The sequence below is a fragment of the Triturus cristatus genome, chromosome 2_2 (assembly GCF_964204655.1).
Source record: "Triturus cristatus chromosome 2_2, aTriCri1.1, whole genome shotgun sequence".
Lineage (NCBI taxonomy): Eukaryota > Metazoa > Chordata > Amphibia > Caudata > Salamandridae > Triturus > Triturus cristatus.
The window spans coordinates 522,721,919-522,749,878 of record NC_140582.1 but is presented as its reverse complement, the minus strand read 5'-3'; the positions used below and the strand labels follow the sequence as shown (position 1 = coordinate 522,749,878).

Below are 27,960 nucleotides of genomic sequence, written 5' to 3'. Positions count from 1 at the left end.
TGGGAAGTAATTTAATTATATGGAATTAATTATACATTTTTAGGAATTATAAATTAATTTTAATTAATTTTTGCGTTTAAGTTCTGTAGCAGGTTGTGGGTTTATAGGGGAATAGGGTGGGAAGTAATTTAATTATATGGAATTAATTATACATTTTTAGGAATTATAAATTGATTTTAATAAATTTTTGCGTTTAAGTTCTATAGCGGGTTGTGGGTTTATAGGGGAATAGGGTGGGAAGTAATTTAATTGTAATTAATTAATAATTTATTTTCATTTATTGGTATTGATAATTATATTATTGTTAATTAAGTATTAATTGGTCATTAATTTTTATTAATTTTAATTGATAATTATGTTAAGTGTATTATTTTATTAGTGGAGTGTGTCGTGCGTTTATAGGGGAATAGTGTTGGAAGTAATTGAAATCTAATTAAGTAATTATTAAATTAGTTGTTGGGTATTGATAATTAATTAATTGGACAGTAATTATTAATTGGTAAATATTTTAAATTATAATATTTTGGTTATGAAAAATAATTAATTGTTGATTAATCATTAATTGTGAATTAAAGATTATGCATTGATATTTCTAATTAATATATTAATAAGTAATTATTAATTGGTAATTAATGTGTAATATTTATTATTTTGGCGTATGAAAAATATTTAATAGTTCAATATTTTTTAATTGGTAATTAATGTTTCATAATTATTATTTTGCGGTATCTATTTCATTAAATGGTTAAATATATTTTAATTGGTATTTACTTTTTAATAATTCATATGTTTTTGGTTATGAAAAATATTGTTTCGTTTAATATTTATTATTTGGTAATTAATATTTATTAATTATTATTTATTGGTATTTATTATTAATGTATTGTTAATTAATTATTCTTTGGTAGTTATGTGTGTAATAATTATTTATTGGTATTTGTAAATAATTTTGAGTTATTTAATCATTAAATCACTAATTATTTTAAATAATTATTTTATTTATAACTATGGTATTTTTAACTTCTACGCTATCCAACACTTTCCCTACTGTTGCACCCTCTGGAGTTGGAATAGTAAATTTTATTACTACGCTATCCAACACTTTCCGTACTGTTGCATTCTCTGGAGTTGGAATAGTAATTTTTACCCCTACGCTATCCAACACTTTCCCTACTGTTGCACTCTCTGGAGTGGGAATAGTAATTTTTACACCTACGCTATCCTACACTTTCCCTTCTGTTGCACTCTTTGGAGTTGGAATAGTAATTTTTACCCCTTCGCTATCCACCACTTTCCCTACTGTTGCACTTTGTGGAGTTGGAATAGTAATTTTTACCCCTACACTATCCAACACTTTCCCTATTGTTGCACTCTCTGGAGTGGGAATAGTAATTTTTACCCCTACGCTATCCAACACTTTCCCTACTGTTGCACTCTCTGGAGTTGGAATAGTAATTTTTACCCTTACGCTATCCAACACTTTCCCTACTGTTGCACTCTCTGGAGTTGGAATAGTAATTTGTACCCCTACGCTATCCAACACTTTCCCTACTGTTGCACTCTCTGGAGTTGGAATAGTAATTTGTACCCCTACGCTATCCAACACTTTCCCTACTGTTGCACTCTCTGGAGTGGGAATAGTAATTTTTTCCCCTTCGCTATCCAACATTTTCCCTACTGTTGCACTCTCTGGAGTTGGAATAGTAATTTTTACCCCTACGCTATCCAACACTTTCCCTACTGTTGCACTCTCTGGAGTGGGAATAGTAATTTTTACCCCTACGCTATCCAACACTTTCCCTACTGTTGCACTCTGTGGAGTTGGAATAGTAAGTTTTTACCCCTACGCTATCCAACACTTTCCCTACTGTTGCACTCTCTGGAGTGGGAATAGTAATTTTTACCCCTACGCTATCCAACACTTTCCCTACTGTTGCACTCTCTGGAGTGGGAATAGTAATTTTTACCCCTACGCTATCCAACACTTTCCCTACTGTTGCACTCTGTGGAGTTGGAATAGTAATTTTTACCCCTCCGCTATCCAACACTTTCCCTACTGTTGCACTCTCTGGAGTTGGAATAGTAATTTTTACCCCTCCGCTATCCAACACTTTCCCTACTGTTGCACTCTCTGGAGTGGGAATAGTAATTTTTACCCCTACGCTATCCAACACTTTCCCTATTGTTACACTCCCTGGAGTGGAAATAGTAATTTTTAGCTCTACGCTATCCAACATTTTCTTTACTGTTTTTTTTTTGGAGCTGGAGTAGTAGCTTTATTGTCGGTGCTATTTAATATTTTTTGTATTGTTTTAGCTAATGTAATATATAATTAATTTTAACAATATTCAAATTAAATGTAATTTTTTAAATGTGTTATATATAATTATTTAATTTTTATTCATGGTATTGTTTTATATGTATGATGTATTTGTAATTTATAATAATTTTTAACAAGTTATAAGTCATTAAAATAATTATTAAAATGTATTATTAAGTAAGTATATATATTATATATTATATGTATATGTTTAATTAATGTGTTATTACATTATATATATTAATTATTAATTTTAAACATTATAACATATATTTAATTATGTTTATTTTATTTATAAATCTTATTTGGTTTATTTGACATTTTTTTTTTAACTAAAAAATACTTTATATTTTTAATAACGATATTTTTGACATTCTATATTTTATTTTCGATATTTTTTTACTTACCATGTTGTAGATAGGATCTCGATATTCTTGTCATCGATATTTTTGTGTCGATATTTTTGTAGGTCGATTTTCTGTCCGTCGATATTCTGTCAGACATTCACCCCTGGAACTCCTTGTAGAATGCCACCATTAGTCCTTTGGAGCCCGAGGCTTTCCCTGTTGCCATGCTCTGCAACGCACCTCTGATTTCAGTTGTCTGTAGATGGCCCATTAGGTGCTCTCTATGCTCTGTGGTCAGCCAGGTCATTTTAATACATGACTGGTATTCAGATAGTTCTGCGCTATCTGTCTGAATTTGTGGGGTATACAGAGTAGAGTAGTATGTTCTAAACTGCTGAATGATTTCATCTGGCGTCTGTAAGGTATGCCCTTCATCATCAACAATTTCAGACATCAAATTCAAATTTGTCTGTGGTCTCAGTAACCCCACTAATGTAGCACCTGGTCTGTCCCGCTCCCCATATGCACGTACAGTAGCATTCTTCCCCATGTGTTTAATTTTGTCGTTAGCTGTTTTCTGAAATTCCGCTAATTTCTGCCTAAGTTCCACAGCGTAGTGAAGCCCCCCGCTTCCCAGCGAGGACCTTTCAATGTTTCAGATGTCCTGTTCCAGCGTCTCTAGTCTACTACATATAGAGCGGAGAACTCCCGTGTGTGAGGATATCACCACCCACCTGATATATAACTTCAAGGTTTCCCACACAATGGCGAAGGACTGCGCTGACCCTATGTTACTCGCAAACAATTCTTCTATAGCTTGTGTCAATTCTGCCTTGAAAACTGTGTCCAGTAGAGAATATGGTGGGAATCTCCATGTTTATGCGGGAATCCGAGGCGCGCTATACTCTAGGGCTAGTTGAACTGATGAATGGTCAGAATATGTTCTAAAGAGATGGCTGCATGCTACCACTCTCGTTCCCAGTCCTATCGACAGCAGCCAGAAGTCTATATGAGTATGTGTATCGTACACTGAGGAGTAGTGTGTGTAGCCCTCTACGTTTGGGGATTTGTGTCACCATATATCTATGAGGTTGCTCCTTTTCATTATGTACAATATAGTCAAAGCAGATGCTGCAGGGCGCCTGACGGTTTCTTAGATCGGTCTATGTCTGTGTTGAGTATACAATTGAAGTCGCCCCCCCCAAATCTGCGGTAGTACAGCCCATTGCATTAGTTTTGTCTCAATGGTATTGTAGAAATGGGGGTCGCTGTAGTTCGGTCCATAAATGCCAGGTCACCTTTGCTACATTTCTCTACTGCATACCTCCCATTTGCATCTGTAAGGAGTCCCGTCAGAGCCACACCGGCTCTCTTATCTGCCAATAAAAGTACTCCCTTGCATGTAACGTGTAATCAGCTGAGTAACACGTGTCCTGCATTTTGAGTTGCACTGCTTCACTGTTGTCTGGGTAGAGGTGTATTTCTTACAGAACTGCTACGTCCACATTGTGCCTTTTTAAATAGGCTACTATCTTCCTCGTTTTTATGCTGTTGTTGAGGCCCCTAACATTACAGGTCAGTTGCAGTGACTGTGGATTCAAACCATTATGCGTTATTGGGTTTATGTTTTTTTATTTGATTGGCTCGCAACACAATGTTGGTGTAGTGCCTGGTATTATGTTGGTCTCCCTCCCTCTGCAGTTTGAACGTCTTGGTTTCCATAACTCTGAAAGTCCCACCCACACTATGGTGCCGATCACGATCCGGTAAAAAATTCCCCCGTGCGACTCGTATCGGGTCTTTTTACCGTACGAATCGTACAAGTGCCGTACGAACTGGCAATCACGATTCGCATGGTAAAAAGTCCATACGAACCGCACTGGGAATCATTCCCCACACGTCCTCGGGTCGGAAAATGTGTCCGACACGTCCTCGGACGATTTACCTTACAAACGTGAAAAGCCAAGTCCGACCGAGGAATCACGATCCATCCCGTGCGTCCGAGGTTACAACCGTATGGAAAAAACACCGTCCGCACCGAACTCCTACAGCAACCATGGAGACATGTGCCCGCATACGCGCCCAACACTCCCCCCAGCCCCCGTACGTCCGACACGTACCCCCCGTATATGTATACCCCCACCCGTCTATGTACACCCCAGTACGTTCCAGTCGTACCCCCACCCCAGTACGTGTCGTACCACCGTCAGTGTACACCCCCCCACCCCTGTACGTGTCGTACCACCGTCTATGTACACCCCAGTACGTTCCAGTCGTACCCCCACCCCAGTACGTGTCGTACCACCGTGAACCTACACCCCAGTACGTTCGAGCCCCACCCCCACCCCAGTACATGTCATAGCCCCGTCTACCCACACCCCAGTATGTTCCAGTCGTACCCCCACCCCAGTACGTGTCGTACCACCGTCAATGTACACCCCCCCACCCCTGTACGTGTCGTACCACCGTCTATGTACACCCCAGTACGTTCCAGTCGTACCCCTACCCCAGTATGTGTCATACCACCGTGAACCTACACCCCAGTACGTTCGAGCCCCACCCCCACCCCAGTACGTGTCATACCCCCCGTGTACCCACACCCCAGTACGTTCCAGTCGTACCCCCACCCCAGTATGTGTCGTACCACCGTCAATGTACACCCCCCCACCCCTGTACGTGTCGTACCACTGTCTATGTACACCCCAGTACGTTCCAGTCGTACCCCCACCCCAGTACGTGTCGTACCACCGTGAACCTACACCCCAGTACGTTCGAGCCCCACCCCCACCCCAGTACGTGTCATACCCCCCGTGTACCTACACCCCAGTACGTTCCAGTCGTACCCCCACCCCAGTACGTGTCGTACCCCCCGTGTACCTACACCCCAGTACGTTCGAGCCCCACCCCCACCCCAGTACGTGTCATACCCCCCGTGTACCTACACCCCAGTACGTTCCAGTCGTACCCCCACCCCAGTACGTGTCGTACCACCGTGAACCTACACCCCAGTACGTTCGAGCCCCACCCCCACCCCAGTACATGTCATAGCCCCGTCTACCCACACCCCAGTATGTTCCAGTCGTACCCCCACCCCAGTACGTGTCGTACCACCGTCAATGTACACCCCCCCACCCCTGTACGTGTCGTACCACCGTCTATGTACACCCCAGTACGTTCCAGTCGTACCCCTACCCCAGTATGTGTCGTACCACCGTGAACCTACACCCCAGTACGTTCGAGCCCCACCCCCACCCCAGTACGTGTCATACCCCCCGTGTACCCACACCCCAGTACGTTCCAGTCGTACCCCCACCCCAGTATGTGTCGTACCACCGTCAATGTACACCCCCCCACCCCTGTACGTGTCGTACCACTGTCTAGGTACACCCCAGTACGTTCCAGTCGTACCCCCACCCCAGTACGTGTCGTACCACCGTGAACCTACACCCCAGTACGTTCGAGCCCCACCCCCACCCCAGTACGTGTCATACCCCCCGTGTACCTACACCCCAGTACGTTCCAGTCGTACCCCCACCCCAGTACGTGTCGTACCCCCCGTGTACCTACACCCCAGTACGTTCGAGCCCCACCCCCACCCCAGTACGTGTCATACCCCCCGTGTACCTACACCCCAGTACGTTCCAGTCATACCCCCACCCCAGTACGTGTCGTACCACCGTGAACCTACACCCCAGTACGTTCGAGCCACACCCCCACCCCAGTACGTGTCATACCCCCGTGTACCCACACCCCAGTACGTTCCAGTCGTACCCCCACCCCAGTACGTGTCGTACCACCGTGAACCTACACCCCAGTACGTTCGAGCCACACCCCCACCCCAGTACGTGTCATACCCCCCGTGTACCTACACCCCAGTACGTTCGAGCCACACCCCCACCCCAGTACGTGTCATACCCCCGTGTACCTACACCCCAGTACGTTCGAGCCACACCCCCACCCCAGTACGTGTCATACCCCCCGTTTACCTACACCCCAGTACGTTCCTGGCGCACCCCCAACACAACCTCCTAAGTACGGAGCGCACCCCATGCCCCAACATCACAACCGCATGTACGAGTCGTACAAAGCCACACACAAGGACATAATCGTACAACCAAATGGCCCATGTACACACCGTACACATGCTCAAAACGCACGTACACAACAAGGACAAAACAAAACAACACAAGAATACACCATTCGAAAGGCACACAGCCACTAAACATGGCCAACAACCACTAAAATAACACAATCACTGACCTGCAACTGTCAAAAACAAACAGAGGCCCAATACACCACCACTCCTTATAACACACCCACCCAAAATTCAAACACTGCCACACCCACCCATGGACCAATAAAAAGGGCCCACACACACAAACCATGAGCCTTTGCAACAGACTCACTGCTGCCAGACACCACAGAACCAGACTACAAGCTACACCACACCTTACACTTGCACACCTTCACACGACCACCCTCACAAACACCCTCTCATCACATTCACACACACACACAACCATCCACACCCCCCCCAACATCCACACACCCCCCACACCCACACCATCCCCACCCACACCCCTCACCATGCCCACTACCAAGAATCCAAAGTTCAGTCACCGAGAGTTGGAGGTCCTTGTTGATCAAATCCTCAGAGTTGAGCCACAGATCTTTGGAACATTGGTCAGAAGCACCAGCCAGGCAGCCAAAACAGCCATGTGGCAGACCATCGTCGATGCTGTGAATGCCGTTGCGGACACCAGGAGGACCAAGCAGGATTGCCAGAACAGGTGGTACGATCTGCGGAGGAGGGTCAGAGCCAAGAGGCAGGAGGAACACGACCAGGCCAACGCCACCGGAGGAGGGCCCTCCCGCAGACCCGTACAGTACCATCCCTGGGAGGAGAGGGTGATGGCCATACTGCCGGTGGAGGCAGTTGAAGGAGTAGAAGGACTCCGAGACCCGGGTGAGTACACAAACAACGCACCTCACATGGGGGGAACTGCAACCACAACCAAAATTACTAACAGGCACGCAACCACCACAAGCCATAGCATGACTCAACCACACTCCATGAGCAGGCACATGCCACTGCTGCCACCATGCCCCATGCACCCAGCTGGACAATGTCAAGTCACAGGCCACAGAAGACAACAACACATGACACGGTAACCCGGATGGCGGGAGGCTGGGCACCAAAAATCACATAGTGCGACTCCAAAGCAGACAACAATGCCCTCTGCCCATATGGCCTAGGTCACAGCCAGACAAACACTGTGTCCCAACACAGGAATGACTTGCCAGCAAATGGCGGACGCCTTGCATCAACACATGGGGGTGAAGGCACTGTTTTGCACATGACAGCAGCTAATGAACAGCCAACATTGTGAAAGAGTGGCAGCACACACCACCACAGCAGCAGCGCACAGACACACAGCTGACAAAATGGGTGCCTGGAGATCAGAAACAAACTCACATCAACAGGCCAAGGGCCACTCAAAGATCTGCCAACAGTGTGTGCCCAGGAAGCTGGGCCAAGGTGACAGAGGGTGACACACGGAGGGAGGGAGAGGGGGACAGAGAGGGAGGGAGAGGGGGACAGAGGGAGGGAGAGGGGGACAGAGATGGAGGGAGAGGGGGACAGAGAGGGAGGGAGAGGGGGACAGAGAGGGAGGGAGACGGACAGAGGGAGGAGGCTGACACACGGAGGGAGGGAGAGGGGGACAGAGAGGGAGGGAGAGGGGGACAGAGAGGGAGGGAGACGGACAGAGGGAGGAGGCTGACACACGGAGGGAGGGAGAGGGGGACAGAGAGGGAGGGAGAGGGGGACAGAGAGGGAGGGAGACGGACAGAGGGAGGAGGCTGACACACGGAGGGAGGGAGAGGGGGACAGAGAGGGAGGGAGAGGGGGACAGAGAAGGAGGGAGACACAGGGAGAGCAAATCAGTCCTTTGGTGTGTGGGAATGTCTGCTCGTCAGCAGGTGGACTGCGTGCATGTAGACAAGGGTGGCCAGTGCCAGAACCCCCCCTCTTCATCATGGCAAAACGCAGGGCCATGTCACAACCTGTACACGAGCACAAGGACAGCCACCTGCATCATATAAGTGTGTGGATCCACTCCATGTGCACATGTACAGTGCTACAAGGAAGGCGCAAATGCATGGCTCGCCACACATGCACACTCCACTGCTGACTGCAGTCACACTTGACGCAGCAAGTAAGACTGTGCCACACATAGTTAAAGGGGCCAAATTGGTGCCCAAGGGACACACCCATGCACAAGTGCACTGTGAGTGGAATGCAAGACAGATCCTAATTCCAAGAGGAAATGTGCCAACTTTGTAACGGATGAAACATGGATGTTGCATGGACCAAAATTAACAGTTTCTCTCTCACACACAGGTCAACGTCGTGCTGCACCCCCCAACACTGGGGGGGAACACTCACAGGACCCGGATCTGCAGGAGACCGATCCCACCGGCAGCGACCACTCTCACCACTCTGCGGACGACCCCGACCGACCTGGCCCCTCTGGTGTCCAACCACCTGCAGCACCTGCGTCAGGTACAACCGTGCCAACCACCACCCCCACTCCTGCCACATCCCAGGAGACACCCAGGATCCCTGCCCCAACACCACAATGCAGCCAGGCTCGCCAGGAGGGACACGGTGTCCCGGGCACCCAGGAGGAGGCAGGCGACAACGCCAATGCCACCCCTCAGGGGTCCCGGAGACCCGATGTTCCCACAAGTGCAGGCCAGAAGCAAGTGGGCAGGGGTGGTGGGAGTGGAGGACGGCGGAGGCGCGAGCCTGACCAGTTGGCTGGGGATCCGGTATTTTCCCATGTCCGTAACATCCTGGACTCATACCGGCAGGACACCACGGGCATGGCCCAGGTTGTGTCCGTCCTCGAGGGGATCAAGGTCCAGCAGGCCCAGCAACATGCGGAGCTAATAGCCTGTCTACAGGTACACCAACGGAGGATGGAGGACAGACAGGCTGAGCAAGTGACGGCGTCCCAGGGGATTCACGCTGAACTCCGTCGGATGGCCGACACCATGGCCGACCCTCCCTGTGCCAGAAGGCGGAGAACATCACCACCCACAGGGAGGGATCATGAGGAGGAGGAGGAAACATCCGACGGAGCATCCCAGACGTCGTCACGGCCTGCTGCTGAGGTTCCCCGCAGGAAGCCGGGTCGTCCACGGAAAGGACCGTGAGGGTGGCTGCTACATCACCATCTCCCAGGACACCTGGCCTGGCACCTGGCCCACTGGAGCAACAGCATCACAGCATCAAGAGACATTCTCTGCCACATGGCCCTGCTGGTCACAGGCTGACCAATGTTGACAAAGACTGTGGCATGGACTCTGAGGATTTCCAATGGCAAGGACACCAACTCCCCTACTGAACTTTGGATTCCCTAATCCCGGAAAGCCCCTCACTTTGTCCCCCCCCCCCAATAATAAATCACACTATTAAGAGTAGATGCCTGCTGGTAGCATTATTACCTAACATGTGTCTTGTACAGTCTAAACATGCCTGAGTCATCTGTTCACTTCAACCATCCACACCCTGGGGCCTGAGTCTGGCACAGGACACATGGGTCACAGTTTATTAGGCAAGACAGACATGGAGCACCATACACACCCGTGATGGGCACAACCAGCTGAGGGGGTGGCCGAACAACCGTGCTGACAGACACATTGAGTACAGCAACAGTCATGCGCAGAGGTCAGGGATCCTGGCCCGTGTCCTGGGGGGCACCCAGGTATGTGTAGACAGGTGGCAGAACCATGTCCTGCAAGCTTGAGTCCGGTGGATGCAGAGAATGGGGTCATGGACAACGTTGGATGCATGGGGATGGCACATGTCACAATACCCACACAGTCATGGACATCATGCCCAATACACAGTCTCAGCACACACACACAGCTTGCATCTTGCCACTCGACACATTGACACAGAGCCACAATCAGGGAATACCATGCCAGACATGCAGGATGCACCGTGCCAACACACCAGCATTGACTGAGAAGAGGCACCTTGGAGGCATAGGGACACCTTTATTAGTCATGTTTTTGGGATTGCAGAGGCAACTTGAAGTACACATGAACACATCATGTGGAGTAACATGTGGCTCCAACCCTGGCACCTCCCTTCTGCAGCACAAATGCGTGATAGCCATGGAACTGGCACACAAGCGTCGGCTAACAGCTAAACACCCACAGCTGCTCACGGAGAGCCTGCCATACACCATACATCCGCTGATGTGGAAGTCCCACGCCATGTCAAGACAATGTTAACCGTATGTGTCCGAGGGCAGTGTCACACACATTGATGCCATCATCACAATCCACTATCCCATCACTGATGACTGACAACCAGGCAGCCCATCTATTCAGGTGTACCCAGCTGCATGTCGTGTCCCATGGGGATGCCACATGTCTGCAGAGGAACCAAACCCCGACCGGGGCAGTGTGCACACATCGTGAACAACTGCCACACCCAATACACCCCAGATGCATCCCTTACCCCATGGAGACTTCCAAACGTGTCCGTGCCTGTAACGCTGAGTCAGCCCACGATGTCATGTCCATGAGGAATAGCAGTGCCACAACAATGCAACCAGCAAACGGCATGCGCAGGTACCTGGGGAAGAGAGACACACAAGAAGTCAGCCACAAAAAGCACAGCCACTTGCATGTGCAGTTACTCGACACATGTATGGATGACAACATGCTAGGTCACAATTATGACTGGGGAAATACTACCATCACTGCCACCATCACTCCAGTGACACACCCACACACACCTCTGACCCACGTGCCATACATGCAGGTGGAGACACACATCACAACGCATGCCACACGGGGACCAATGCGTGCACACTCAGACCCTGGTACTCACCACTAAGCAAAGAAGTCGCGTATGAGCCGAGTCCGGATGTCCTCTTGCGGTTCCACATCCTCCACATCACTAGCCCCATTGCCAAGCCCTTCGTCCTCCAAGGGTGGATGGTCCTCGTCATGTTGATTCAGGATGAGTGGCACAGCTCTTTCAACTGCCATGTTGTGCAGCATGCAGCAGACCATGAAGATCTTGCAGACCTTCGCCGGGGCATAAGGGAGTGCACCGCCGGTCTTGTGGAGGCACCGGAATCGGCTCTTCAGCATGCCAAACGTCCTCTCTATCACTCGCCTTGTCCGGCCATGGGCGGTGTTATAGCGGAGCTGGGCCGGCGTGATGGGGTTGCGGAGAGGTGTCAGCAGCCAAGGCATGTTGGGATAGCCAGCGTCCCCTACATGGGAAGCACATGGACATCGTTAGAACTGGTGTAGCGGTCGTGCTGGTCGGCTATACAGAATACAGGACAGACAGACTGCACCCACCAACAACACATGCCCGTTCGTTGCGCAGCTGCATCATCATATCAGGCATCCCGCTACGCCTCATGATGTAGGCATCGTGTGCTGATCCTGGGAAACGAGCACAGACATGTGAAATCACCATATTGGACAGACACACCACAAGGGCATTGATGGAGTGGTAGTGCTTCCGATTGCGGTACGCCACCTCCCGTGCGTGTGGTGGTACCAAACCTACATGTGTCCCATCTATGGACCCAATGACATGGGGCATCCCTCCCAGGGCATAGAATCCACGCTTGACCTCAGTCATCTGTTCAGGGGTTGGGAACTTGATGAAGTCATCCAGGTGAATCAACATGGCCTCCAAGAAATCATGCAGCACACCGCTGAACATGCTCTGGGACATGCCACCAACATGAGCTATGGTATTTTGGAAGGTACCCGTGGCCAGAAAATGTAGGGCAGCCATTACCTTCAGCTGGGGTGTCAGTGCCGTAGGATACCTGTGCTGCGGTTGCAGGTGTGGTTCCAGTCTCGCCGTCAGCTCCAGAATCAACGGTTGGGTGAAGCGGTAGAGCCGGATCCTGTCATTCTCCTGCATGGTAGCCAAGTCTGGAATTCTTCGGGCTACAGGAGGCGCTCTGCAGTAATTTGGAAGTGACAAGGAAGAGTGAGTGCACTACGAGAACAACTCATGTCTACTGAGCACATGTAAATCTGGCAATACACACATGCCACATAGGGAGTCAGGCATGTGCCACATGCCCAGGACACGTATGGATGCAAGGTGACACTCCTTCCAAGACCCAGCTACACACGGTGATTGAGAACCTCCCCATGCCACGCCATGGAAATAGCTGTGTCCCAGTGCAAGTGCACTGCCCGACGCAAGACAGGAGTGACATACACCCACACATCAGCAGAAGTGTGATGCCGATTGCAGAGACTGGTAGCGGAACACTGGAGCCACAGGTCACATGACATTACACTAGTCCAGCCCACACACCTTGCCATGAAGGTGCACATGTCATGACTCACCACACATTCCTTGTGAGTTTGCTGACATGGCCTTGTCACGCTACTCCGTGTCCCATGCATACATGTGCACCTCACATCCGATAACACATGTGGCATGGTGTTGGGAACAGTGTGCAATGACAATCTACACACAGCCACATGTTGGTTGCTGCAACGGCTGCAGCTTTTGAGGGTGCTACAACATCAACCTGATGTAAATCCCGGACACATATATGACATAGTCACATTGTGCACTGTGGGTAGTGACAAGTCATGTGTCATGACCCCTGTACCGGGCATCATGGGACACTTCCGTGTGTTGGTGTCCATGCCATGCCAGTGACGCGCACCCCAAGTGCGCAGTCCCACATGCACACATGTCAAAGGAGTCAAGGGCATGCCTGGCACACATTGCACCCTCACACAGTACACATGTACACATCTCATCATACATCTGGTGCCTTCTCCACTCAGGAGGCATGTTCCACATCACAGCCTGTGACACCTGTGCCCCACACATGTAGTAATGCACAGACGATGCCTTGATGTCCATTCCTGGACAAGTATGTCCATCCATGGACAAGTATGTCCGCCCTATTCCTACATGTGTGTCGCCTATCACCACAGTGATGTGTAAAAACCGCCGTACTTCTGCTGAGAGGGCCTGTGCATGTTCCCAAATCACTGTGGGAGTGCTGCGTATGTGTACCCATCGTGATGGCGAGCGTACAGGCATTTGTACGGTCCGTAGCACTACGGGTACGCATACGCGTGCAGACCCATAGTGATAGTGAGCGTAGATGCGTGTGTACGTTCCGTACCACTACGGGTACGCATACGCGTGCAGACCCATAGTGATAGTGAGCGTAGATGCGTGTGTACGGCCCTATCACTATGGGTCTGCACGCGTATGCGTACCCGTAGTGCTACGGACCGTACACACGCATGTACGCTCACTATCACTATGGGTCTGCACGCGTATGCGTACCCGTAGTGGTACGGACCGTACACTCGCATGTACGCTCACTATCACTAGGAGTACGCATACGCGTGCAGACCCATAGTGATATAGAGCGTACATGCGTGTGTACGGTCCGTAACACTACGGGTACGCATACGCGTGCAGACCCATAGTGATAGAGAGCGTAGATGCGTGTGTACGGTCCGTACCACTACGGGTACGCATACGCGTGCAGACCCATAGTGATATAGAGCGTACATGCGTGTGTACGGTCCGTAACACTACGGGTACGCATACGCGTGCAGACCCATAGTGATAGAGAGCGTAGATGCGTGTGTACGGTCCGTACCACTACGGGTACGCATACGCGTGCAGACCCATAGTGATAGTGAGCGTAGATGCGTGTGTACGGCCCGTACCACTACGGGTACGCATACGCGTGCAGACCCATAGTGATAGTGAGCGTAGGCATGCATGTACGGGCCGTTGCCATGCATTTGGGGTGCCCTAGGGCCCCGAAACGCACCGTACCTGTGTGTGATGCTCCAAATTACATAGGGGACAAGTATTAAGGCCTACATGCATGCTGGTTGTCATGGAGACCAAGTTCAAAATTCGAAATTGTTCTGGAAGGTGCACAGCAGAAGTCAGTTGGAATTCTTCTACTTTGTTGCAATGTGTTTGTGGGGCTGACATCATGCAGGAGAATGAAACCGATAGAGAACCCACAGACTGCTAGGTTTGAAGGGATTGGTGGAAACATAGGATGCAAATGTGAGTGACCAATCACTCTGTACTCCTGTGCATGAGACTGGGCAGAAGGGCACATATAAGGCAGCCAGGTCCCATGAGGGAGCACTTGCCTGCACATCTTTGCATTCGTCGACCCAGCTGCTGCTACTGATTCCCTGGAACCATGTCAAGGGCTGTGGAGAGGACACAGCCATTCACCCTGGAGGAGAACATGGCTCTGCTGGATGTGATCCTCCCACAGTACTCCATGCTGTATGGGCGACCAGGGTATCAGGTGAGTGCATAGGCCACTGGCACAGACTGTCCCTATGTTGTGACTGTGACTTCTGCCATTGTGTCCTGGTGTGACACACATGCCATGTACTGTTGGGGGGGTCCCAGGGGGGGGGATGCCTGATGTCTCCCAGCAGTGCCCTGAGACAGGAGGGGTGGGTACAGTGTGCTCCCAGCAGTGCCCTGAGACAGGAGGGGTGTGTGCCCATCACTAACAGCAGTGCCCTGAGACAGGAGGGGTGTGTGCCTATCACTAACAGCAGTGCCCTGAGACAGGAGGGGTGGGGGCCTATCACTCACAGCAGTGCCCTGAGACAGGAGGGGTGGGGGCCTATCACTCACAGCAGTGCCCTGAGACAGGAGGGGTGGGGGCCTATCACTCACAGCAGTGCCCTGAGACAGGAGGGGTGGGGGCCTATCACTCACAGCAGTGCCCTGAGACAGGAGGGGTGGGGGCCTATCACTCACAGCAGTGCCCTGAGACAGGAGGGGTGGGGGCCTATCACTCACAGCAGTGCCCTGAGACAGGAGGGGTGGGGGCCTATCACTCACGGCAGTGCCCTGAGACAGGAGGGGTGGGGGCCTATCACTCACAGCAGTGCCCTGAGACAGGAGGGGTGGGTGTGATGCACAGTGTGAGCCTTGATCATTGATTGTGACATTGCCATCATTCCACCTGTGTACCCACTGTGGCACGTACAGCTTTTTCCCTCACCAGGGGATGATGTCCCTATGACAAAGGTGCAATGCGTTGGCTGCATGACATGCCTTGTTGTAACCAGCTAATTTGTACCCATATGTCTCTCTGTGACATGTGGCTGGTGTATTGATGTGGTGTCACTTGTTCCTCCTCACAGGTAGGCACCACTGCCAAGGAGCAGATCTGGCTGACCGCCGTCAGTGCCGTGAGGGGTGTGGATGGTCGGAGGCGGAGCCTGCCCCAGGTGAGAAAACGCTGGCAGGATATCCGGTGCTGGACGCGGAGGATTGCACGGCTCCTGCTGGGGGACTCACCTGAGAGCCACAAGAACCGCGGCCGCCGCCGTCTGAGCCACCTCCACAGGCGTGTGCTGCCGGTGGTCTTTCCAGACCTGGAGAGGCGCTTACAGGCGATGCAGCAGCCGGAAGGGGGTAGGTACATGTGTGTTTGTTGTGTGTCACCGGCATTTGTAAGGGCACAGTAGCATGAATTCACTGGCAGGGTTTAAAGGTGCTGTGCTGATCCTGTTTGCCCCAGTATAGCGCTGTGCCCCTGCCACCCTTCCCCTCCTTGCAATGTGTTCCCTGGTCTGTGTGTAGTCACTCCTTCACAAGGTGATGTAGGCTGGCGCTTTGTCCACGAGAACAATGACTGTAGCATCATGTGTGGGGGTGGTGTGTAACAGGTTGTGGGACCTTGCCTGTGCACTGTCAAGTTCACTGCATGTGGGTTCCATGTCAGTTGGCACTGATGCTGACTCCAGACATGGGAGTTGGTCTCTCATGTGTCATGCCTTACAGCGCGCATGTCCTATGTAGTGGCCTGTGACATGATGTGCATGAGTGTGCGATACACATAGTGCAGGGATGGTGACGTGTGTTGCAGTCATTAACATTCAGTAGCATGTAGTTGCGTGCCCACTACTGTCCCCTGGGGCACCTTTTCCTCAGTGGTGTATGTGTCATCATAAACGTGGACAATCTCAGTGTCTACAGCGTAGGTTGTGCTCTGTGCCATTGTCCCCTGTCACCATGTATATAGACGTGCTATTTTGTACAGGTGTCCACTGTGCAGCCTGACCTGATTGTCCTTCTTCATACTCACAGTTGCCAGTGCCTGTGTGTCTTGTTATACTCATCTGAGGATGGGCACTGGTACCTCATTATTTGTACAGGCGCACCTTGGCTGTTTGGCGTACACTCTTGCTTTTTGCCTGCCCCTGTGTGTATCAGCCAGACTATGAGATGTTGGTGCCACCTGTGTCTCAACAATTTGCCTCGTGTAGGGTCTTGTTGGTGCGGGCAATGCCTATGTGTCAAATCCTGATTTCTACTTGCTGGGTCTGGGCAGTGTGTGATGTGTCTGGACACACACGCAATGTGCAGTGACCGAGTCATGTTGGGCATGTTTTCAGCATTACCTATGCAGCATGTGTCTCAAGTTCATGGATATGGTCCCTGGTCATCGGTATTTTCGCCAACGCTGTGTGGTGCAGATGCAGTGCTGGATTGTCCCCAGGGCCTGGGTGCTCTGTCAGACTCCGTTTCCTGTGTTTAGCTATTGTCTCATGCTCTCCATGGTATTTCAGTGGCATGGTGGCTCAACCAACTGTGTGTTTCATGCCCTACATCGGTACCTTGTTTAGTAGATGTTAGGGATCTTCCTTTTCAGGCTATGCAGTGTTACCTATGTCGATTGTACTCATGTGACTGATGTGTACAGCTGTCTGATTAATTTCTGTCTCTCCACCCTGCCCACAGCATCGTCGGGGGACACAGAGGGAGACATGGACACAGGCAAGGCGGAGGGACCGAGCACCAGTGCCAGCCGTGACATCGGGGCTGGCACATCGAGTGGGACAGAGGTGGAGGATAGTGCGGCCGAGGACCTGTCGACTGGCACGTCAGAATACGAAGCTGACAGGTCCGAGGAGGATGTCTCCGAGTGGGCGGTGGCTGCACCAGCAGCTGACAGCGGAACAACACCTCGCACCGCCCCCTCAGTTCCCACCAGCCGCCTCCCACTTGCTCGTGTCCCTTCCCAGCGTGCCCGGTCACAGCATGTCTCCTTCCTGCCAGGCACCGCACCCCCTGCCCCTGTCTCCACTGCTGCCGCCAATGCAGAGTCTGTGGACATCCAGCGGCAACTGCAGGTTGGTCAGGCTGCGATCCTTAATGTCCTCCATGCCCACGGCAAAACCCTCACCAACATCGAGGCTTTCTTGGAGGGCATTCATTCATCGCAGGCTGACCAACGCAACTTGCTGAGGTCCATCGACTCCACACTGACTGCAGCAGTGGGTCTCCTGCAGCGCGACCTCCCCCCACCTACCCCTGCCCCATCCACACTTCCCACTCCCATGCCTGTCCCACGTACACCCAGACGTCGGCATGCACCCACATCAACGGACACGGGCACCACACCAGCAGGGAAGGTCCACCGCACTCCTCCTGACACGCACACACAGGGTGAGGTAGGCACACCCACTGGGTCGGGGGGCAAATGTGTGACACACAGCCATAGTGGGAGTCCGCATTCCACCCAGTCCACTCCCTCCAAATCCCCTCCCCTCAGCTCTCCTGGCCACATCTCCCCCAAGGACTCCTTCATGGCCGCTCTGTCCCTGAGCCCCACAGTTACACCACCACGCAAGCGGTCAAGGAGGTCCCCGGTCAGGGTGGTTGAGTCTCCCCCCTGTCTCCACCCTCCCCCGGTGGCGCTGCGACCCATCCCTCTGACCCCCCCCCTCCTTGGGGCCTGAGGTCCCTTCGGGTGCAGGGGACTCCCTGGAGGACCTTGCAAAGGTGTGTAGTGCCATCCTGGCCTCCGCCTTTGGCACTGACCCACCCCCTGTGGTGGAGTCCTCCATCCCTGCACCCACAACGCCGCCCCTTTGCCCTGATGTCCCTGTGGTGCCTGTTGCTTCCCCCCCCCCTGATGCCCTCACCAGTGTGGAAGACGATGCCATTTGACTGTGCAGGCAAGGTAGGGAACACGCATCCCACTGTGTCCCCCATCCAGCTGAGAATCATTGACTGCCCTATGGGCTTTGTGAAGATTGAACTGCCTGCGATCCACGGACATTGTGCTCATGCTGAATAAAGCTTAATTTTGTTTTCATTATCACACTACTGCTATGCTGGTATTGGTGTTGGTGGGGCTGCTACATGGTTTTGGGTGGTGTGTAAGGGTTTGGGTGTGTGGGATATGTAGTAGTGTACTGCTCATTGGTGGGACCCTGGGATCTGTGTGCCATCACAAGGTGTTGGCTAACTTTCTTTGTTCATGTAAGCAGTTACTGCATGGTGCACTTGTCCCAGGGTGTATTCCTTCCTCTGTGTACCCAGCTTTCTTCCCTGCAGGGTGTTCCCAATGTTTAGCGCAGAGCTGTGTCTACATGAGCTGTGTGTGATGGAGCCCTTCTACTTTGGCCATGCATGCAGGGCCATGTCTCCACCTGCAACAATCGTGGCATCCTTGATGATCACTGTACTTGTGTGTGGAGTGTGTTGACATGAGTTCATGGGGACATGTTCCCTTGTAGCCAGTATGCATGTGGATAATTCTGGCCTCACACACATGTGTTACACCCCTCCTGTCTCAGGGCACAGCTGGGAGGACTCCACACCCACCCCTCCTGTCTCAGGGCACTGCTGGGAGTGATAGGCCCCCACCCCTCCTGTCTCAGGGCACTGCTGGGAGGACTCCACACCCACCCCTCCTGTCTCAGGGCACTGCTGGGTGGACTCTGCACACACACCTCCGATTTCAGGATATGTACGCTTGGCACATACACGGTGGGGGTACGCTCAATGCATTCGAGGTGAGGGTACGAGTCTACTTACACTGGTGTGGTGGGGGTACGCTCCATGCATACGCGGGTGAGGGTACGGGTCGAACTTACACTGTTGGCATGGGGGGTACGCTCCTTGCATACGCGGGTGGGGGTACGGGTCGTACTTACACTGTTGGCATGGGGGGTACGCTCCTTGCATACGCGGGTGGGGGTACGGGTCGTACTTACACTGTTGGGCTGGGGGGTACGCTCCTTGCATTCGCGGGTGGGGGTACGGGTCGTACTTACACTGTTGGCATGGGGGGTACGCTCCTTGCATGCGCGGGTGGGGGTACGGGTCGTACTTACACTGTTGGGCTGGGGGGTACGCTCCTTGCATTCGCGGGTGGGGGTACGGGTCGTACTTACACTGTTGGCATGGGGGTACGCTCCTTGCATACGCGGGTGGGGGTACGGGTCGTACTTACACTGTTGGCATGGGGGGTACGCTCCTTGCATACGCGGGTGGGGGTACGGGTCGTACTTACACTGTTGGGCTGGGGGGTACGCTCCTTGCATTCGCGGGTGGGGGTACGGGTCGTACTTACACTGTTGGCATGGGGGGTACGCTCCTTGCATACGCGGGTGGGGGTACGGGTCGTACTTACACTGTTGGCATGGGGGGTACGCTCCTTGCATACGCGGGTGGGGGTACGGGTCGAACTTACACTGTTGGGGTGGGGGTACGGTCCGTGAGTCCGCGGGTGGGGGTTCGAGTCGTACTTACACTGTTGGCATGGGGGGTACGCTCCATGCATACGCGGGTGAGGGTACGGGTCGAACTTACACTGTTGGGGTGGGGGTACGGTCCGTACGTCCGCGGGTGGGGGTACGGGTCGTACTAACACTGTTGGCATGGGGGGTACGCTCCTTGCATACGCGGGTGAGGGTTCGCGTCGTACTTGCACTGTTGGCATGGGGGGTACGCTCCATGCATACGCGGGTGGGGGTACGGGTCGTACTTGCACTGTTGGGCTGGGGGGTACGCTCCTTGCATACGGGGTGGGGGTAGGGTCCGTACATGTCCGTCCCCACGCTATGTGATGTTTGTGCGGCCCGTACCCAAGCCTTTGCCACGTGGGTGCGATCCGTCCCGCCATTGTTGGGGTGACGTGTGTGGGCGTGGTCCGACTCGTACCCACGCTCTTCAGGCGTGGGTACGGGACGTACCTGTCTGGTTGTGTTGCCGGTTCGCGTGGTGACGGACTTCCGTTGTGGCGGTCGCTGGCTTATCAGGACACGCCCCCACCCCCTCGTGGTGACCAGGGCATGGGAGTCAGGTATGTCCAGGCCATGTGTGGTGTGTGACTTATGTGGTTGTTTTGTGGCCTGCCCTGGTCGTGCCACCCCCACCCCACCCCACTTTCCCCCCTCCCTTAGTTATTCTGACCTTCTGCGGCGTCTGCGTCGTAACCTGTAGAGGAGGTGGACTGCTATGAGGGCAGGGATGACTCGTAGGTTCGGGTCCATGTCTGTCCGTCGCGTACTGGTACTCCTTGCTCGCGTCGTCCTGTCGCGTACGGGTCCTCCTTGATCGCGTCGTCCTGTCGCGTACGGGTCCTCCTTGGTGGCGTCGTCCTGTGTGTCCGTCACGTACTGGTCCTCCTTGTTCGCGTCGTCGTCTGTCCGTCGCGTACTGGTGGTCCTTGTTCGCGTCGTCCTGATTTCCCGGCAGTTTTTGGCTGCCGCAAAATATTCACCGTGCGGGGTGACGTCGGTGCGAATCGTGATTCCTGTGTCGTGAATGGCTGGCTGCGAGCGTCCCGACGTCAGGTCGGCGCTTTCCCGGATCGCATTGGTAGGTGTTTTTTTGTTCGGTCGGGCTTTTTTACGATTCGTACGGTAATGGTGTACCCGTGCGAATCGTAATTCCTTGTTTGTGAAAATTGACGACCGGGTACGCGTCGGGCGGAGATTGTGCTCCGTCCGACGGTTCGTACCCGGTTTTTGCAGGATCGTGATCGGCACCTAAGTGTAACCCCAACTTCCATAGCCTCTATGGTTCCCTCCCCCCCTTCCCTAGCAACATCCCAATTCAAAACATTCAGAGTAGTGTGGAACACTTGGGGGCAGATGCTACCTACTCTCTTTGGCCTGTAGTGCCACCTTTCAGTCAAAAGTGGTGCCTTCAATCGTCAGTTACACTCTCCAGATTCTAGCAGCTATCTTGTTACAAATTTATCACTGCAAGTGAATACCTCTATACATATCTTATTGGTCTACATCTCTTAATAGAGCTTTACTAATAGTATTTCAACATACAATATGCGCACAAACAGGATTTGCGATACTTATCAGTGTTAGTCCCGTGAACTTCAATCCCAGATCTGGTAGGGCCATCTCTCCACCGGTGCCATATAGCCCCCCACGGATAGAGAGGGACTTGGCATTTGGGAAGAAAAAAGAAAGGGGAAAGAAAATTGTTTTTCCTCTCCTATGGTTTCCACATTTGCTTCATCCGACCTCAGTGTCTTGTGTCCCTCTTTCTCCTAGGCGAGGACTGCTCGGGGAGCCACGGTGCGTGGTTGTTATATCCTTGTGTTTGAGGAACTACATTACTGCCTTTGGGTCTGTGAAAAGTGCACCTCCCCATCCAGTTTTACCCTTAACTTAGCTGGGTATTGCATATTGTAGTCAAGGTTTAGTTCTCTGTCTTTTTTGGCGGGAATGAACAGTTGCCTTGCTTTCTGAACTTGCATCGTAAAGTCCGGCAATAGCGATATGTCTGAGCCTTCCAATCTTAATTTTCCCACTTCTCTTGCCTTCTTCAGGGCTGCATCGCGATCCCTGTTATTTCACAGCCTTGCTATTATCAGTCTCTGAGGTGCCCCAGGGACTGGTTTGGGTGCCAGGGTGCGATGGGCATGTTCCACGATGAAAATCTCAGACAAAGTGTCTCTACCCAAGAGTTCAATCAATATGTTTTCAATGTACTGTTCCACGTTTTCAATATTTGACAATTCCGCAATACTCAAGATGCGGATGTTGTTTAGTCTTGATCGCGATTCGTGGTCTCAGCCTTTGATTGAAGTGTTTGCAAGAGTTTGCCCATTGTGTTACGTGCCTCTGCTTCTGTGCTCACCTTGTCCTCCATGTCCAAGACTCTTTGCTCCACCATATCAGGCCTATCACTGTGCTTGTCGAGGCGCTCAGACATCCTGTTCATTCGGAACGATAGGGCATCAATTTTACTGTCTATTTTAGATAGACTCTGTTACATGGTGCGCACAATTTGTTTTAGATAATTGTCGGTTGCTGCTTCGTGTTCATCAGGTGTTGCCTCAGGCTCTGTGGGGGTAGCCTCTCATGACCTGGGAGTTTTACGCAGCTCAAATTGTACCTTTGACAGAGTTTTGCCTGCTTTGCCCATGTTGTGTTTTTGGGATATGGCAGACAAGTCTCCTGACACTGTCAGTGTGGTTCCGGGTGCCTACGTTGTTGAAAAAATTCCTTGCTGTAAGAGTGGAGGGAACAGTGTGCTTGCTGGAGAGCCCGGACTCTGGCACCCCTCAGGGAGTCGTTCTCATTCCCTGCCTGCAGCACACTTTTGCCTATGACGGGCAGAGTGAATTAGTCCAGTAGTAAGCTGCTTTTACTGTGCAATCAACTGGAGAGTGCAGGTACCAGACAGTCTGTGCTGGTTGACTGCCTTATTTTGGGGTAGGCAGAGGGGTCTATTCTGCAGTTCTGAGCACTTTATTGATTTGCGGTGGCGCTTTTGGCTGCGCAGAACTTATTACCGCCCTGCTGCCTGTGGGGCCCCTCCACTGCAGTTCTTACTTATGAGCCATGGCGGTCCGGCCTCAGCTCAAAGCATTGGGTTGCCTGGTCTATGTGCTCTGATATTGGGCTATGTCTCCCGCCCCACCGCGGCTGCAATTACTGTTCTGCATTTTCTGCAGGTGGGGTATGAGTGGGGTCTCTGGGTTCCTTTACTGATGCTAGGCTGATCTCCCTTGAATCGCTCTTGGCCTTACTCGGCCCTCCCCATCTGGTAACGTGCTGATTAGTCCTCGCCGCAGGCCTGTGTGGTTGTCCACAGTGCACTGTCGCTCCAGCCACATAGTGTTTGCTCACTGCTACGGAGCTCTTTGTCATCTATACCCCCTCCAGCATGAATGGGAGAACCACACCTTGATTTCCACCTATTTTTCGAGGAGCGTGTGTCAAGTCTGTGGGCTATTCAGCACAACCTTATACCGGGCTTCCGTAGGCCGCTCGAGCCATTCCCACAATCCCACTCTGTGGCCTAGGTTCCTTTTGATACACCCTGTGCTCTTTTATATGCTCGCTACCCAGCTGCTTACTGTGAACGATGCACAGAGGTCACTCTCCTCCATTCGAAGTTGACATAGTTCCCTGAATGACTGCGCCCACTTGCTGCTCCTGCCCGATTCCGCAGTAGTCACTCGTACTTTTGTGCAGGCCTCTGCCCCTGCTCTCACCGGTCTGACTCTGAGCGTCACCTAATTCTTCGCACCAGGACAGTCCTCTGTAGTCGCTCACCACTCTCCGGGGCCTATGGTGCGCTTACATGCAAGGCCGGTCTCTAGCGATCGCCTTATTGTTTGTGTGTTGTTACTGGGCCTGCGTGTGCTTCTCTGTGGGCCTCTGCCAAGCCACGGCAATCTCACTCTAAGTTTCACCCAGATCTTGGAAACTTCGGGTTTGTTTGCTGCCTGTGACTGTCACCGCGACTTACATCGTGCTGCGGGAAGTTCAGTGCAGGATTTGCACCAGGATTCTGACGGATATTGGTGGCAGCTGACGGAGCTGCCTCAGTTAGCTGCCATCTTGGTATCAGGCATGCTCCGCCCCCCACAATAGTTCTTTATTATCCGTATCAATGTTCAATATATCTTCTTCTTCTCCCTAAGCCTAACTTCTAAAACAAAGACATTCTAGCTAACAGGGATGAATTCTCCACCTGTGAAAGAAATGTGAGAAAGAACAAATCCAACATGCACATGAAATTCTCTAATAAATCTAATGTTAGAGCTTCCAGGTGAAAATATAATTCAGGCCTTCAGATATCAGCCAGCATAAAAAAAATGACACAAAGCCTCACGAAATTACACATAAAGTGAACATTATTACTGAGCACATCTAAATGAACACGTTGCATAAGCACATCAGCTGTGTGAATACTTGTCAATGACTTGTACGAATTCGGCACATTAATGTTTTCAGATAAACACATGTAGTTGCAACGTTAATTTCTTCACGTTTATATTGAAAATATCTCTAATATGTCACCTTTCACTTTATTACAGTTCACGTTCTAATGGCCTAAGATAATACAATAAAGGATTACATGCAGGTGTGGACTATCCATGGTTATAATGCACCCCTACAAATGAAAGAGCAAAATTTGCGTACTAACACCCTGCAGGTTGCTGAAATTAAAGTGCTTTCTTTTTTCTCAATATGGCTTAAATTGGTTCATGGCTTACTGGTGTCTGATAGCCAAACTCCTAAATAGTTGTATGTTTGTGTGTACGTCAACTTAAAATGGCCAAGGACCCAGGTTTTCTTTGTTTGATTCTTATATTTTCCAAAGACTGACCTTTGTTTTGGAAATGTTTACCACCAGTTTATTACATTTATTGTATTTGTTCAGTGTTTCCAATTCCCACTGCGAGGCCACATCTGTTTGATCTAGTATTAGAAAATCATCAGCATGTTGTGGTATCTGGACCTTTTTTCAGGCCAATTCTTGGAGGATGAGACCTGGCTCTCTACAAAGCCTCTCCAACGACGGCTGTACAGAGGGCAAATAGTAGGGGAGCCAATATAGACCTCTGTTTAAGGCCTCTATTTGTATCTACATGCTCTGGCATTTTATGGCCGTTTCCGACCCTCACCCTCACCCAGGTCTTGGAGTAAAGAGCGAAAATGTCTTTCTCCAAGCATAGAGGGGTGCACAATTTAGTTATTTTGGCCCATAAGATGCGTTGATTAATTCTGTCAAATGCCATCAAACAAACTGCAAACAGGCAAACACGGGGGATGGAAAAGCCAGTGTAGTGTTAGATACCAAATAGCTGAGGTCTAAAATATCAATGGTAGAAATCTTTTGTCTAAAGCTAGTCTGATTTAAAGGGTTTTCTTTCTTCTTTGGCCCATTCTTCCAACTCACCTAGTATGAACCTGGCAACAGCCATTTATCCACACAATATTAAATGTTTTCTTCCCATAAGGTTGTTTGAAATCTTCTCTGTGAGTTTCTAAGGGTGAAGGCCACTTCGGGTTGATTTTCTTTCTCCAATATGTATACTTTCTGAGCTTGCTAAAGATCTGATTTGCAGCTCTTTAGGTGACCTGTGCACCAGGGTATGGTCTTGAGGCATATAACTCTCCAACGTTTTACTCAGTTGTCATTATTTTTACTTTTGAAACTATTACTGAGAAAGTCAATTATTCTTGGCTAATCTACTTTGTAAAATAGTTTTCAGTTGGTAAGGTTTACACTTTTTGTTTTTTCCCCTTGGATATTCTACTCCATTTTATCCTCTTTAAAGTGTTTAAGTCATTTATGTTTCCTACCACATTTAAATTTTCGGTGCTATTACGTTCAAGGCCAAATGATGTAGCAAGAGGCACGTAATCACTTTCCTTATGTTGCAAAATTTTAAAAGATGTGCAAAAAGCGTAGGAGATGAGAAACAAGTATACAATCCAGAATTGATAGTCCACCATAAGTAAAGTGCATGTTAGAGTTTGTAATATAAGATCTACACAACTTTGCAAATAATAAAGAGTATATAAGAAGATATCTGCAACCCTTTGTGCTATCTTATGTGATTCAACTGTGGGCCTGAGAAAAGAGGCACTTGACAATTTGCCCAAATTATTTAGATTAAAGTCGCCTGCTACAATAATGTTGTGGTTTAGATCGTTGCAGAGTACGTCCTCAATTGATTCACAAAAGTCTTATTTTTGTGCTTTTTGGTCACTCTTCTGCAGATTTAAGTAAACATTTATACGAATTGACATATTTCAACCACCCAGATGGCAATAGTCCAGAGACAGGTATATGCAAAGGGTGCAAACACTACAAAAAAACTGTTAAAAAACAAGAGACGATGCAGAAAAAACAATGTAAAACAACTAATAAAACATTATTTTACCATTAATGTATTTTTTTTCTTTTTTATCTTATCCTTATTTTTTTTTAGATAAAAAGTACTGTTGATGATCATGATACTAAGAAATCTTTGGCTGACCTTAAAAACCCAGAAGATTTGAGGTAATTTATTTACTATCAAATTTTCTAATGTGGCCAGAATCTATTGTGTGTTTTTTATAAAATACTGCTGCATCCTACATTTCTACATCGATATTAAACTTTACAAACAATGTCTTTTTAGGTCGCTACTGAGTTAGGTGTGAAAATGTGAAAGTTAGAGCATATTGAAATACGAGTAGCATCTTCTCCCGGGAAGCAGTAGTGGGGTGGGGTGGGGGCAAATAAAAAAGATCACTTACCTGCTAGATGACCGCTGCCTCTCCTCCGTCTTCTCTGTCCTGTTCCTGGCTTCTGTGCGAGCAGGAAGCACCCAAGCTCCCCTATGCCAATCATACTGCTGTAATGCAGCACTGTGATTGGTCTGAGCGCCGTGGCTCGGCACTCAGACAGGGAGTGGAAGCCTGGGCATGTTCTCCACCCAGGCTGTAATGCAGCCTGGGTGGAGAACATGCAAAATGCACATGACTGTTTGGCCGGCCCAAGACGGCTAGCCAAACAGTCATGAGCACTAAGGGAGTGCCACCATTCTTCCTCCCAGCGCTGCCCAGCCCAGCCCAGCCCAGCAAAACTGCCTCAGCACAGATAAATCAAATGCTAATAACCTTGTGTTATTATCATTTTGTTTTTCCTTTTTTACAGTGCTAAAAGGCAGTGGGGCGACGCTCCTCCGCCATAGCGGAGGAGCCACCGCTAGAAAATGTGAATGATTCTTGTTTTTATAGGGGAGATGTATAACTTTAACTCGTAGTTCTAAGGTTGTGGGTTTGCTTCTATGTTCAGGTTTTTCTTTGACATCTCATCTGCAATTATGCATTTATAAAGTTTGTCATGTGAATATTTACTTGTCCAACACTCCTCTTCTTAATTGTTTCAACACAACTGCTACCAGGTGAAAAGAGAAAGGCATATGTGAGAAGAAAAATTACAGACTGGCAAATTCTCCAATAGAATAGATGCATGCATGTTTGGTACTAAGATGTTATTACGTCATTGAGCAGCAAAATACACATGCATCTAATCACAAAAGGAAATAGATATCAGTAACAACAGTAATGGCAAAGCCATGCTTGTGCCTAAAAATGAATATATATTATCTACAATACAAGGCAGACAAGCAGAAAGAGAGAAAGAGA

General features: G+C 50.2%; 1 protein-coding gene across 6 annotated transcripts in view; it reads left to right on the top strand.

Annotated features, from left to right (window-relative positions):
* The window catches only part of IQCM (IQ motif containing M), a 1,338,699-nt gene that overhangs the window by 638,365 nt on the left and 672,374 nt on the right, over positions 1-27,960 (top strand). For all 6 annotated transcript variants that reach the window (XM_085641647.1, XM_085641643.1, XM_085641646.1 and 3 more), the window contains one exon: positions 26,757-26,827. In XM_085641647.1, the coding sequence (XP_085497773.1) occupies positions 26,757-26,827 (71 nt within the window). The remainder of the gene's footprint in view (positions 1-26,756; positions 26,828-27,960) is intronic.